The 16,122-nt window shown below is 42.3% G+C and overlaps 1 protein-coding gene across 1 annotated transcript; it reads left to right on the top strand.

Annotated features, from left to right (window-relative positions):
* The first annotated feature begins 2,048 nt into the window (after nt 1–2,048).
* On the top strand, nt 2,049–16,116 carry LOC118377371 (tripartite motif-containing protein 29-like). Its single transcript, XM_052506995.1, has 11 exons — nt 2,049–3,341; nt 5,734–5,829; nt 6,621–6,854; nt 8,190–8,349; nt 8,679–8,714; nt 8,904–8,945; nt 12,122–12,169; nt 12,274–12,321; nt 12,417–12,464; nt 12,887–12,925; nt 14,412–16,116. Exons 1-11 carry the CDS (start codon nt 2,679–2,681, stop codon nt 14,924–14,926), a joined length of 1,929 nt encoding a protein of 642 aa, XP_052362955.1. The 5' UTR covers nt 2,049–2,678; the 3' UTR covers nt 14,927–16,116.
* Nucleotides 16,117–16,122: the final 6 nt, after the last annotated feature.

Below are 16,122 nucleotides of genomic sequence, written 5' to 3'. Positions count from 1 at the left end.
TGAAGACAGGCTTGTTCAGATCACCACTTCACAGTGAGGATGGTAGACCTCTACTGGTTGTTGACAGGCCTGTTCAGATCATCACTTCACAGTGAGGATGGTAGACCTCTACTGGTTGTTGACAGGCTTGTTCAGATCACCACTTCAACATGCAGGTGGCCTTCTTTCTAGTTACTGTAGCATAACAGTGACTTTCTATTCTAGTTACCGTAACATGCTGGTGACCTTTTTAGTTACTCTAGCATGCCGGTGACCTTCTTTTTATTTACTGCAGCATGCCAGTGACCTTCTTTTCTAGTTACTGTAACATGCCGGTGACCTTCTATTCTAGTTACTGTAACATGCCGGTGACCTTCTATTCTAGTTACTGTAACATGCCGTGACCTTCTTTCTAGTTACTGTAACATGCCGGTGAACTTCTATTCTAGTTACTGTAACATGCCGTGACCTTCTTTCTAGTTACTGTAACATGCCGGTGAACTTCTATTATAGTTACTGTAACATGCCGGTGACCTTCTTTCTAGTTACTGTAACATGCCAGTGACCTTCTTTCTAGTTACTGTAACATGCCGGTGACCTTCTATTCTAGTTACTGTAACATGCCAGTGACCTTATTTCTAGTTACTGTAACATGCCAGTGACCTTCTTTCTAGTTACTGTAACATGCCAGTGACCTTCTTTCTAGTTACTGTAACATGCCGGTGACCTTCTATTCTAGTTACTGTAACATGCCGGTGACCTTCTTTCTAGTTACTGTAACATGCCAGTGACCTTCTTTCTAGTTACTGTAATATGCCAGTGACCTTCTATTATACTTACTGTAACATGCCAGTGACCTTCTATTCTAGTTACTGTAACATGCCAGTGACCTTCTTTCTAGTTACTGTAGCATGTCAGTGACCTTCTTTCTAGTTACTGTAGCATGTCAGTGACCTTCTATTCTAGTTACTGTAGCATGCAGGTGACCTTCTATTGTAATTACTGTAACATGCCGGTGACCTTCTATTCTAGTTACTGTAGCATGTCAGTGACCTTCTATTCTAGTTACTGTAACATGCCAATGACCTTTCTAGTTACTGTAGCATGCCGGTGACCTGCTTTGTAGTTATTGTAGCATGCTGGTGACCTTCTATTCTAGTTACTGTAACATGCCGGTGACCTTCTATTCTAGTTACTGTAGCATGTCAGTGACCTTCTATTCTAGTTACTGTAACATGCCGGTGACCTTCTATTCTAGTTACTGTAGCATGTCAGTGACCTTCTATTCTAGTTACTGTAGCATGTCAGTGACCTTCTATTCTAGTTACTGTAACATGCCGGTGACCTTCTATTCTAGTTACTGTAGCATGTCAGTGACCTTCTATTCTAGTTACTGTAACATGCCAATGACCTTTCTAGTTACTGTAGCATGCTGGTGACCTGCTTTCTAGTTATTGTAGCATGCTGGTGACCTTCTATTCTAGTTACTGTAGCATGCCGGTGACCTGCTTTCTAGTTATTGTAGCATGCTGGTGACCTTCTATTCTAGTTACTGTAACATGCCGGTGACCTTCTTTCTAGTTATTGTAACATGCCGGTGACCTTCTATTCTAGTTATTGTAACATGCCGGTGACCTTCTATTCTAGTTATTGTAACATGCCGGTGACCTTCTATTCTAGTTATTGTAACATGCCGGTGACCTTCTATTCTAGTTACTGTAACATGCCGGTGACCTTCTATTCTAGTTACTGTAACAATCCAGTGACCTTCTATTCTAGGTACTGTAACATGCCAGTGCCCTTCTATTCTAGTTATTGTAGCATGCCGGTGAACTTCTATTCTAGTTACTGTAATATGCTGGTGACCTTCTTTCTAGCTACTGTAACATGCTGGTGACATTCTATTCTAGTTACTGTAACATTCTGGTGACCTTATATTCTAGTTACTGTAACATTCCGGTGACCTTCTATTCTAGTTACTGTAACATTCTGGTGACCTTATATTCTAGTTACTGTAACATTCCGGTGACCTTCTATTCTAGTTACTGTAACATTCCGGTGACCTTCTATTCTAGTTACTGTAACATTCCGGTGACCTTCTATTCTATTTACTGTAACATGCTGGTGACATTCTATTCTAGTTACTGTAATGGTATGTGACATCACAAAGAAACTCATCCCCTCCTGTTTTTCTCCCTAAACCAGCTCTGCGACTCTAGCCCCGCCCTTCTACCTGTCTTCCTTTTATTCCGACAACACCATTGGTCCATCTCATATGAGATCACCACTCTTTGTCTAACACCCTGGACAGACTCATACCTCTGTCTTATACCTCATATCTCTGTGTGTCTCTGCTCTGTAGCTACATATCTCTCTGTGTGTCTGCTCTGTAGCTACATATCTCTCTGTGTGTCTGCTCTGTAGCTACATATCTCTCTGTGTGTCTCTGCTCTGTAGCTACATATCTCTCTGTGTCTCTGCTCTGTAGCTACATATCTCTCTGTGTGTCTGCTCTGTAGCTACATATCTCTCTGTGCGTACAACATTCTTTCTGATTCTACCCATTTCTGTTTTCATCCATCTCTACCTCAACTTTTTCCTCTCAGTTGCCTTTCTCTATTCTCTCTGTCACTCTCTCTCTCTTCCGCTCTCTCTCTTTGTAATAGTCTACATTCACCTCTGCTACCTGTGGTCTCACTATGAGTGGTAATCTGTGGACGGAGGAGCAGTTCAACTGTCCTGTGTGCCTGGACCTCCCCAATGAGCCAGTCACCATCCCGTGTGGCCACAGCTACTGCATGGGCTGCATCAAGGACTACTGGAGCAAGGACAACCCTCGCTCCCCTGGAGTCTACAGCTGCCCCCAGTGCCGCCAGACATTCTGTCCCAAGCCCTCCTTGTCCAGGAACACCATGCTGGCAGAGGCCGTGGAGCAGCTCCGCAAGGGGGCCCTCACCACCTCCGCCAGGGAGTCCATCCGGAGCGCCCACCGTGCCAACACCATGGGTAGAGCCAAGGGAGGTTCCCGTGGTGGTGGTGTCAGCAGGCTGCCAGCCATGGCCGTGCCCTGTGACATGTGTCACGGCGCTGGAGACCAGCAGGCTGCAGTGAAGTCTTGCCTGGTGTGTATGGCGTCCTACTGCGAGGCCCACCTGAAACCGCATCAGACGAAAGCGGAGTTGAAAAAGCACGAGCTGATTGCGCCCACGGGCAAGCTGGCGCAGAAGATCTGTACCGAGCACAAGTACCTGCAGGAGTTCTACTGTCGTCAGTGCCAGATGTTTGTGTGCTGGCTGTGCACCAGTAACCAGCACAAGGACCATGAGACCACCTCCACCAATGCAGAGCGCACGGAGAGACAGGTATAAGCCCTCAGACATACAGGGCATTCAGAAAGTATTCAGACCCCTTGACTTCTTCCACATTTTGTTACGTTACAGCCTTATTCTAAAATCAATAATTTTTTATATATTCTCAAACAATATACAAACAATACCCCATAATGACAAAGCGAAAACAGATTTTTAGGATTTTGATCAAACGTATTCAAATATAAAACTGAAATATCACATTTGCATAAATTTTTCAGACCCTTTACTCAGTACTTTGTTGAAGCACATTTGGCAGCGATTACAGCCCTGAGTCTTCTTGGTTATGATCCGACAATCTTGTCACGCCTGCATTTCAGGAGTTTCTACTATTCTTCTCTGCATATCGTCTCAAGCTTTGTCAGGTTGGTTGGGGTGTTTCTCCCATTCTTCTCCACAGATCCTCTCAAGCTCTGTCAGGTTGGATGGGGAGCATCGCTGCACAGCTATTTTCAGGTCTCTCCAGAGATGTTAGATCGGGTTCAAGTCTGGGCTCTGGCTGGTCCACTCAAGGACATTCAGAGACTTGTCCCGAAGCCACTCCTGCGTTTTCTTGGCTGTGTGCTTAGGGTTGTTGTCCTGTTGGAAGTTGAACCTTCACCCCAGTCTGAAGTCCTGAGTGTTCTGGAGCAGGTGTCATCAAGGATCCCTCTGTACTCTGCTCCGTTCATCTTTCCCTCGATCCTCACTAGTCTCCCAATCGCTGCCACTAAAAAACATCCCCACAGCATGATTCTGCCACCACTATGCTTCACCATGGGGATGGTGCCAGGTTTCCCCTGACGTGACACTTGGCATTCAGGCCAAAGAGTTCAATCTTGGTTTCATCAGACCAGAGAATCTTGTTTCTCATGATCTAAGAGTCCTTTAGGTGCCTTTTGGCAAACTCCAAGCGGGCTGTCTTGTGCCTTTTACTGAGGAGGGGGTTCCGTCTGGCCACTCTACCATAAAGTGCCTGATTGGTGGAATGCTGCAGAGATGGTTGTCTTTATGGAAGGTTCTCCCATCTCCACAGAGGAACTCTGGAGCTCTGTCAGAGTGACCCCCCCGGGTTCTTGCTCACCTCCCTAATCAAGGCTCTTCTCCCCCGATTGCTCAGTTTGGCCGACGACCAGCTCTAGGAAGAGTCTTGGTGGTTCTAAACTTCTTTCATTTCAGAATGATGGAGCCCACTGTGTTCTTGTGGATCTTCAATGCTGCAGACATTTTTTTGGTACCCTTCCCCAGATCTGTGCCTAGACACAATCCTGTCTCGGAGCTCTACGACCAATTCATTCAACCTAATGACTTGGTTTTTGCTCTGACATGCACTGTCAACTGTGCCTTTCCAAATCATGTCCAATCAATTGAATTTACCACAGTTTGACACCAATCAAGTTGTAGAAACATCTCAAAGATGATCAATGGAAACAGGATGCACTTGAGCTTAATTTTGAGTCTCATAGCAAAGGGTCTGAATACTTATGTAAATAAGGTATTTCAGTTTTTTCTTGTAATACATTTAGCAAAAATGTCTAAAAACCTGTTTTCGCTTCGTCATTGTGCAGTATTGTGTGTAGATTGGTGAATAATCTGTATTTATTTAATCCATTTTAGAATAAGGCTGTAACGTAACAAAATGTGGAAAAACTCAAGTGGTCTGAAATACTTCCCGAATGCGCTGTACATGGACACCACCACACCCACCCACTAATGTGATCAACTGCCTGGCACAAGACTGTGTTATCCCGCTGAACCAAAGGCTAGTCATTCGCTCTGGGAGCTAACACAAGTCTTCAGGTCTCAGGCAAGGTTATTCATGACCTTTACAACAAAACAACACCCAATCAGGTCCTGTGTGGCTCTGTATGCAAAGCCAAGGTTCGATTCCCGCTGGGGCCCACATACAGTACGCACACATGACAGTAAGTCATTTTGGATGAAAGCGTTTACTAAATGGTATATATTATTATTATAATATTAATCAAACACACCACCATGTACAGACTCATTCCACAATAACCTGTAAATACAGTCTGATCAAAACATTCATACAGGTTGCTGGTCTGTGTCCCATCACAGCTGATCTGGACACACCTAGAAACTGCCTCTCATTCAGCCTACGCTGTGTGTGTGTGTGTGTGTGTGTGTGTGTGTGTGTGTGTGTGTGTGTGTGTGTGTGTGTGTGTGTGTGTGTGTGTGTGTGTGTGTGTGTGTGTGTGTGTGTGTGTGTGTGTGTGTGTGTGTGTGTGTGTGTGTGTGTGTGTGTGTGTGTGTGTGTGTGTGTGTGTAGAGTAAGGTGGTGCCATATCTTAAGTGATTATGTAGTTGTCTTTGTGGGCCAGTGAGCATTCCAGACTGCATTCCAGTCCACTCAGGAGTGAGTTGATGTGACTGTGTTTTGCAGAAAGAGCTGGCTGAGATACAGACAGAGAATCATCAGAGACTGAAAGAAAGAGAAGGAGAGCTGAAAGACATGAAGAAGATGCTGGAGGCAACAAAGGTAAGGGCTTAGGACACACTACACTACATCCCACTACACCCCACCACATTACACTACACTACACCAAACCCCACTACACCCCACTACACTATATCCCACTACACCCCACCACATTACACCCCACTACACTATACCACACTACACTATACCCCACTACACTATACCCCACTACACTATACCCCACCCCACTACACTATACCCCACTACACCCCACTACACTATACCCCACTACACTACACCCCACTACACTACACCACATCCCACTACACTATATCACACTACACCCCACTACACTATACCCCACTACACTATACCCCACTACACTATACCACACTACACCCCACCACACTATACCACACTACACCCCACCACACTATACCCCACTACACTATACCCCACTACACTATACCCCACTACACTATACCCCACTACACCCCACTACACTATACCCCACTACACTATACCCCACTACACTATACCACATCTACACTACACCCCACTATACCACACTACACTATACCACACTACACCCCACTATACCACACTACATCACACTCCATTACACTACACCTCACTACACCAGTGTGTGTGTGTGTGTGTGTGTGTGTGTGTGTGTGTGTGTGTGTGTGTGTGTGTGTGTGTGTGTGTGTGTGTGTGTGTGTGTGTGTGTGTGTGTGTGTGTGTGTGTGTGTGTGTGTGTGTGTATTTGTGTTCCTCAGTGAGTACCTTTCTATCCACCTCCATACAGCACCAGTGTGCGTATGTCTTCATACCTGTGTTTGTGTCCCCAGCGCTCAGCAGACAGGGTACATGATGACACAGAGACGGTGCTGTCGGAGCTCCAGCGCTCAGTGGAGAGGCTCCAGGAGCTGGTGGAGGGTGTGATGAACCAGGCTGGGCAGGAGAAAGTAAGCGAGGCCCAGGACGTGGTGGACAAGCTGGAGGCCGAGATCTCGGAGCTGAAGAGGAGAGACAAGGACATGAAGGAGGTGTTCCGCTGTGAGGACAACATCCACTTCCTGGAGGTAGGACGCTTGTCTCTCTGGTACCTTTTATATATTTTTCATCCACTTTAGCTGCATGCAGCTGGTTGATGGCCATATTGGACATGGCTGCCAGGGTGTGAAAGACCACATCTGGGATGGGCCACATCTGGGATGGGCCACATCTGGGATGGACCACATCTGGGATGGACCACATCTGGGATGGGCCACATCTGGGATGGGCCACATCTGGGATGGGCCACATCTGGGACGGACCACATCTGGGACGGGCCACATCTGGGACGGACCACATCTGGGACGGGCCACATCTGGGACGGACCACATCTGGGACGGACCACATCTGAGACGGACCACATCTGGGATGGACCACATCTGGGATGGACCACATCTGGGACGGACCACATCTGGGACGGACCACATCTGGGATGGACCACATCTGGGACGGACCACATCTGGGACGGACCACATCTGGGATGGGCCACATCTGGGATGGACCACATCTGGGATGGGCCACATCTGGGATGGGCCACATCTGGGATGGACCACATCTGGGATGGACCACATCTGGGACGGACCACATCTGGGACGGACCACATCTGGGACGGGCCACATCTGGGACGGGCCACATCTGGGACGGACCACATCTGGGACGGACCACATCTGGGACGGACCACATCTGGGACGGACCACATCTGGGACGGACCACATCTGGGATGGACCACATCTGGGATGGACCACATCTGGGACGGACCACATCTGGGATGGACCACATCTGGGATGGACCACATCTGGGATGGACCACATCTGGGACGGACCACATCTGGGATGGGCCACATCTGGGACGGACCACATCTGGGACGGACCACATCTGGGATGGACCACATAATAATAATATAATAATATATGCCATTTAGAGACGCTTTTATCCAAAGCGACTTACAGTCATGTGTGCATACATTCTACGTATGGGTGGTCCCGGGAATCGAACCCACTACCCTGGCGTTACAAGCGCCATGCTCTACCAACTGAGCCACAGAAGGACCATCTGGGACGGACCACATCTGAGACGGACCACATCTGGGACGGACCACATCTGGGATGGACCACATCTGGGACGGACCACATCTGGGATGGACCACATCTGGGACGGACCACATCTGGGATGGACCACATCTGGGATGGGCCAATAGTTAAAAAGCAGCATTGTCCTAGTCATGTTTGAAATGTGCAGCTTCGATCACAAAAGGCATTATTTCTTAAATGACGTGTCTTCTCTTTCTGTCGTCATTTCTCCATCTCTGCCCTCTTCCATCCCATCCTCTTCTCCTCCTCCTTCTCCTGTGCGCCGCCCTCCAGACCTGTGAGTCTCTGTGCAGCCCGTTTGAGTGTAATGATCTGTCGTGTGTGGTGGCCAATCCAGAGGCTACGTTTGAGCCTGTACGTGAAGCCATCCTGAACCTACGGGAGAGAGTGGAGGACATGTGCAACGTGGAACTGGGCAAGATCACCAAGACAGGTGTGTCAGAGTGGAGGACATGCATACTACACACACACACACACACACACACACACACACACACACACACACACACACACACACACACACACACACACACACACACACACACACACACACACACACACACACACACACACACACACACACACACACACACACACACACACACACACACACACACACAAAGGGCACTACTAGCAGTGATCTCCATCACCTTGTTCACTATAAATATTGTCATAAAGACGGAGTATGTTTTAGACTGATATCAGTGGATCAATACAATGTCAATGAGTTAATAAACTGTAATTTCTCATCCTTCTCTTCAGTGAATGACACAACATTGTTCACCTTAGGAGAGAAAGGTGAGTTCTGGTCCAGAGGATGTCTCTAGCTCTGGTCCAGGGTGTTCTGTGGGGCTTGAAGAAGGCTCAGCATTAGCAAGCCACTCGTAATGCCCTGGACCAGAGCTAGAAGCCATCGATTACCAATAAACATTTAAATTGTGGATTGACAGACTGTACTTACTCACTGCACTGTTTTTCCCATCATAGCAAAAAAAAATGGCGGCCAGAAGACGGGAGGGTTCAGGAGTTGTGAGTAGTTTTCCCATTTCTTTATTGGTAGTGTGAGTTGGACTTTAATAATTCACTGAGATTGTGAACTAATCTGAATTGGACATTTTAGTCAACAGCAAATAATATGAGGAAAGGCAATATTTCATTTCCGCAGTGCAAATGCTTTCTACTCAGTGCCTGTTCCTTTTGGTGCTGGTCTTTTCACTTGTCTAGTTGAGTGATTGGTCATCATCATTAATTGTGCAGTTTGGATATGAAATACCTAACTTGAAATAATGATTTATTGTTCCTGATGAAGGATCATCATAGTCAGGTTTTTAATAGTTAAACAATACGTTTTTAATAGTTACAGTATGTTTTTAATATTTAAACAGTATGTTTTCATGGTTAAACAGTATGTTTTTAATAGTTAAACAGTATGTTTTCATGGTTAAACAGTATGTTTTTAATGGTTAAACAGTATGTTTTTACAGTATGTTTTTTTAATAGTTAAACAGTATGTTTTTATGGTTAAACAGTATGTTTTCATGGTTAAACAGTATGTTTTTAATAGTTAAACAGTATGTTTTTAATATTTAAACAGTATGTTTTTAATAGTTAAACAGTATGTTTTTAATATTTAAACAGTATGTTTTTAATATTTAAACAGTATGTTTTTAATAGTTAAACAGTATGTTTTTAATATTTAAACAGTATGTTTTTAATAGTTAAACAGTATGTTTTCATGGTTAAACAGTATGTTTTTAATGGTTAAACAGTATGTTTTCATGGTTAAACAGTATGTTTTTAATGGTTAAACAGTATGTTTTTAATGGTTAAACAGTATGTTTTTAATAGTTAAACAGTATGTTTTTAATGGTTAAACAGTATGTTTTTAATGGTTAAACAGTATGTTTTCATGGTTAAACAGTATGTTTTTGGTTAAACAGTATAGTTAAGGGTTAAACAGTATGTTTTTAATGGTTAAACAGTATGTTTTTAATAGTTAAACAGTATGTTTTCATGGTTAAACAGTATGTTTTTAATAGTTAAACAGTATGTTTTCATGGTTAAACAGTATGTTTTCATGGTTAAACAGTATGTTTTCATGTTTTTAATAGTTAAACAGTATGTTTTTAATGGTTAAACAGTATGTTTTCAATGGTTAAACAGTATGTTTTTAATATTTAAACAGTATGTTTTCATGGTTAAACAGTATGTTTTTAATAGTTAAACAGTATGTTTTTAATAGTTAAACAGTATGTTTTTAATATTTAAACAGTATGTTTTTAATGGTTAAACAGTATGTTTTTAATAGTTAAACAGTATGTTTTCATGGTTAAACAGTATGTTTTTAATAGTTAAACAGTATGTTTTTAATAGTTAAACAGTATGTTTTTAATAGTTAAACAGTATGTTTTCATGGTTAAACAGTATGTTTTCATGGTTAAACAGAATGTTTTTAATAGTTAAACAGTATGTTTTTAATAGTTAAACAGTATGTTTTTAATAGTTACAGTATGTTTTTAATGGTTAAACACTATGTTTTCATGGTTAAACAGTATGTTTTCATGGTTAAACAGTATGTTTTTAATGGTTAAACAGTATGTTTTCATGGTTAAACAGTATGTTTTTAATGGTTAAACAGTATGTTTTCATGGTTAAACAGTATGTTTTCATGGTTAAACAGTATGTTTTTAATGGTTAAACAGTATGTTTTCATGGTTAAACAGTATGTTTTTAATGGTTAAACAGTATGTTTTCATGGTTAAACAGTATGTTTTTAATAGTTAAACAGTATGTTTTTAATGGTTAAACAGTATGTTTTCATGGTTAAACAGTATGTTTTTAATGGTTAAACAGTATGTTTTTAATGGTTAAACAGTATGTTTTCATGGTTAAACAGTATGTTTTTAATGGTTAAACAGTATGTTTTTAATGGTTAAACAGTATGTTTTTAATGGTTAAACAGTATGTTTTCATGGTTAAACAGTATGTTTTTATGGTTAAACAGTATGTTTTCATGGTTAAACAGTATGTTTTCATGGTTAAACAGTATGTTTTTTCATGGTTAAACAGTATGTATGTTTTCATGGTTAAACAGTATGTTTTTAATGGTTAAACAGTATGTTTTTAATGGTTAAACAGTATGTTTTCAATGGTTAAACAGTATGTTTTCATGGTTAAACAGTATGTTTTTAATGGTTAAACAGTATGTTTTTAATAGTTAAACAGTATGTTTTTAATGGTTACAGTATGTTTTTAATGGTTAAACAGTATGTTTTTAATGGTTAAACAGTATGTTTTCATGGTTAAACAGTATGTTTTTAATGGTTAAACAGTATGTTTTTAATGGTTAAACAGTATGTTTTCATGGTTAAACAGTATGTTTTTAATGGTTAAACAGTATGTTTTTAATGGTTAAACAGTATGTTTTTAATGGTTAAACAGTATGTTTTCATGGTTAAACAGTATGTTTTTAATGGTTAAACAGTATGTTTTTAATGGTTAAACAGTATGTTTTTAATGGTTAAACAGTATGTTTTTAATGGTTAAACAGTATGTTTTTAATAGTTAAACAGTATGTTTTCATGGTTAAACAGTATGTTTTTAATGGTTAAACAGTATGTTTTTCATGGTTAAACAGTATGTTTTTAATGGTTAAACAGTATGTTTTTAATAGTTAAACAGTATGTTTTCATGGTTAAACAGTATGTTTTTAATGGTTAAACAGTATGTTTTCATTAAACAGTATGTTTTCATGGTTAAACAGTATGTTTTTAATGGTTAAACAGTATGTTTTTAATGGTTAAACAGTATGTTTTCATGGTTAAACAGTATGTTTTTAATGGTTAAACAGTATGTTTTTAATGGTTACAGTATGTTTTTAATGGTTAAACAGTATGTTTTCATGGTTAAACAGTATGTTTTCATGGTTAAACAGTATGTTTTCATGGTTAAACAGTATGTTTTTAATGGTTAAACAGTATGTTTTCATGGTTAAACAGTATGTTTTTAATAGTTAAACAGTATGTTTTTAATGGTTAAACAGTATGTTTTTAATGGTTAAACAGTATGTTTTCATGGTTAAACAGTATGTTTTTAATGGTTAAACAGTATGTTTTTAATAGTTAAACAGTATGTTTTTAATGGTTAAACAGTATGTTTTTAATGGTCAGTGTTGTGCCTTTGTATTTTCAATGACTATTCCTCAGTGTTTTCTGGTCTGGGATCCAAAGCAACAACAAACAACCGTCCTGCAGGTATGTTACTGTAGCGACTGTTTCCTGTATCGGTTTTAACATGCGCTTTGTGATGGGTCATTGAATGACACATAATGATGTGTACGTTGGTCGTCCCGTTTCAGCTCCCACACCGACTGTCTCCGTGGCGGTTCGAGGTCCTAACTCACGTGGTAGGGTGATGTCATGTGGCTAGTTTCATTACAACTCTCACTATGACGATCATGATCAAAACATTAGATCAGCTTAATCATGTCTCCTTCTGTAGGTGTAGGCCTGCGCTCTCAGGATGTTAGGAGCAGAGAGGAACCACGAGGTCAGATGTGTGTTTGCGTGTGTGTGTGTGTTTGCGTGTGTGTGTGTTTGCGTGTGTGTGTGTTTGCATGTGTGTGTGTGTTTGCATGTGTGTGTGTGTTTGCATGTGTGTGTGTGTTTGCATGTGTGCGTGTGTTTGCATGTGTGCGTGTGTTTGCATGTGTGTGTGTGTTTGCATGTGTGTGTGTGTGTTTGCATGTGTGTGTGTGTTTGCATGTGTGTGTGTGTTTGCATGTGTGTTTGCATGTGTGCGTGTGTTTGCATGTGTGTGTGTGTTTGCATGTGTGCGTGTGTTTGCATGTGTGTGTGTGTTTGCATGTGTGTGTGTGTTTGCATGTGTGTGTGTGTTTGCATGTGTGCGTGTGTTTGCATGTGTGCGTGTGTGCAAAGGGGTTTAAACTCTCTTCTACCTCGTTCCTTTAGCTGACAGAGACAGGCCGAGGAGAGAGGAGAGAGAACCAGGTAACACACACACACACACACACACACACAAGCCCAGAATTTCTTTGTGAACATAACTGGTTCCACAGGTTGGCCTGCCTCACAAGAGGAACATTTCCTTATCATCTGTGTATGCTCCTTCTTCCTGTCTCCTCCATCCGTACTGTGTCACATCCTGAACCTCTTAAGAATAACTGCAGATATCAGTTCCATAAATGTATCTCTGACCACCTCCCTTAGGAGGTCTTGACCAATACTACAAATTCAGTCATCATTAGAGTGTTTATAAAATCTACTCAACTGCCTCGCTTTTCCTCTCATTCTCTCTCTATGCAATCAGAAAGGCGTCTGTATACATAGGTTTGGTTTGCTACGAGCAAAACCTGGCTGGGTGAAGCGAACGTCTGTGCTCGCATACTCCCTCATGACCGTCGCTTAAAGAAGGAGAAAAAGCGTCAACATTACTGTCGTTTGTCCCTCTTGAAGCACCGTAGCAACAACATACCCAGTAATACTTTCTCAAAATAGTCTGGATTAATCTAAGATAACTCAGGAAATGTGTCATTCATTTTGACGTTTTTGCCAATAAGGTCTTAGTCGCATCATTTCACATCAAATTTCATTTTATATTAGATGTTTGGTGCAGTATTTCTCAAGTGAATAAATCTGCATGAAAACTAGTCATCTCTTGTTGAATGACAAACACTTAATTGAAGAATCCCATCTATAGTTCCCACTCTTACTAAGAGTAGTCCTGTTGACCAATCTCTGACGAAGGGGCGTGTCGACTTTGGCTACCGAACTTCCACTTGCCTCTAGAGAAAATGTAGTGTATGCCAACAGCCAAGCAAACGCCCGGCGAACACCAAAACCAACCAAAACGTCACAGACATGTTTCATAATATATGATTGAACTGTTTTGACTAGGAAGCACGTGACAGGCTTTAAGCTTACTGTTTGTTTCATAGTCGAAACAGTTCAAGCATTTATTATGATGAAACGTTGTGACGTTTTGGTTCGGCAACACAACATTTTTCCTTGAGCCAAGTCGATGTTCGTTAGTACGAAGTCTACGCCCCTTCGTCTGTGATTGGTCAATGGTATTACTGGACTAGGTACTGCTCCTAGTAGGAGTGGGAGCAATGAATGGGAATGTTTGCTGGCTAGTTTTAATGCACATTTTTCCACTTGAGAAATACCGCACCAAACATTTTAGTTAGATGTAACATTGCCGACTAGGACCTCCTTGGCAAAAAACGTCAAAAATAATTACACATTTCTTGATTCATCTTTATTATTTTCTTCTATTTTGAGGAAGTGTTACTGGGTATGTTGTTGCTACAGTGGCTCAAGCGGGACCAAACAGTAATACTGAGATTTTTCAAGCAAGACGTCAGACGTTCGTTTCACCTAGCCGGGTTCTGCTAGAAGCAAACCGAACCGCATGTGGACGCCTCTAGACCTATCAAGCCATGCTCACCCAGTAATACCTCTCGTCTCTCCACAGCCAGAGAGGCAGCCCTCAGACCAAGCACCAGATCTAGTCCCACTCAGAGTCGGAGAAAGCCAGCCAGAAATAGCCCTACCCAAAGTCGAAGAGAGACGCGCAGACGCAGTCCCAGTCCCACTCCAAGTCGTAGAGAGTCAGCCAGACCCAGACCTACTCCAAGTCGTAGAGAGCCAGCCAGACCCAGCCCTACTCCAAGTCGTAGAGAGCCAGCCAGACCCAGCCCTACGCCCAGCCGGAGAGAGACACCCAGACCAGAACCCACCACCACCCCTACCCCCAGTGCTGTTACCCAAGCCACCCCTACCCCCGGTGCTGTTACCCAAGCCACCCCAGCCTCAGGAGCTTTCAGCCGGATGGGATCCATAGCAAGTCTCTTCCGCTCCCATCGACGTGCCACACCGGCACCTGGGCCAGTCAACAACAACACTGGTGGAGTTAACCCATGTGAGTCCCGACCAGAGAGAATGATTGAGGCCTCTAGTAGTCAAAAGGCTACTAGTTCTCCCACTTAAAAATATGAGAGAGGCCTGTAATTTTCATCATAGGTACACTTCGACTATGACAGACAAAATGAGAAAAAAAATCCAAAAATCACATTGTAATTTATTTGCAAATTATGGTGGAAAATAAGTATTTGGTCACCTACAAACAAGCAAGATTTCTGGCTCTCACAGACCTGTAACTTCTTCTTTAAGAGGCTCCTCTGTCCTCCATTCGTTATCTGTATTAATGGCACCTGTTTGAACTTGTTATCAGTATAAAAGACACCTGTCCACAACCTCAAACAGTCAAACTCCACTATGGCCAAGACCAAAGAGCATGTCCAGGCCCGTCTGAAGTTTGCTAGAGAGCATTTGGATGATCCAGAAGAAGATTGGGAGAATGTCATATGGTCAGATAAAACCAAAATATAACTTTTTGGTGAAAACTCAACTCGTCGTGTTTGGAGGCCAAAGGATGCTGAGTTGCATCCAAAGAACACCATACCTACTGTGAAGCATGGGGGTGGAAACATCATGCTTTGGGGCTGTTTTTCTGCAAAGGGACCAGGACGACTGATCCGTGTAAAGGAAAGAATGAATGGGGCCATGTATCGTGAGATTTTGAGTGAAAACCTCCTTCCATCAGCAAGGGCATTGAAGATGAAACGTGGCTGGGTCTTTCAGCATGACAATGATCCCAAACACACCGCCCGGGCAACGAAGGAGTGGCTTCGTAAGAAGCATTTCAAGGTCCTGGAGTGGCCTAGCCAGTCTCCAGATCTCAACCCCATAGAAAATCTTTGGAGGGAGTTGAAAGTCCGTGTTGCCCAGCAACAGCCCCAAAACATCACTGCTCTAGAGGAGATCTGCATGGAGGAATGGGCCAAAATACCAGCAACAGTGTGTGAAAGCCTTGTGAAGACTTACAGAAAACGTTTGACCTCTGTCATTGCCAACAAAGGGTATATAACAAAAGAATTGACCAAATACTTATTTTCCGCCATAATTTGCAAATAAATTCATTAAAAATCCTACAATGTGATTTTCTGGATTTTTTTTCTCTCATTTTGTCTGTCATAGTTGAAGTTTACCTATAAAGAAAATTATAGGCCTCTCATCTTTAAGTCGGAGAACTTGCACAATTGGTGGCTGACTAAATACTTTTTTGCCCCACGGTATATCTCTATGGTCCCGACCCTCAACGCTTTAACCCCATCAGAGGTCAT

Source organism: Oncorhynchus keta, unplaced genomic scaffold (genome assembly GCF_023373465.1).
Source record: "Oncorhynchus keta strain PuntledgeMale-10-30-2019 unplaced genomic scaffold, Oket_V2 Un_contig_28110_pilon_pilon, whole genome shotgun sequence".
Taxonomy (NCBI): domain Eukaryota; kingdom Metazoa; phylum Chordata; class Actinopteri; order Salmoniformes; family Salmonidae; genus Oncorhynchus; species Oncorhynchus keta.
The sequence above is the reverse complement of the archived record's forward strand: the minus strand, read 5'-3'. Positions and strand labels throughout refer to the sequence as shown.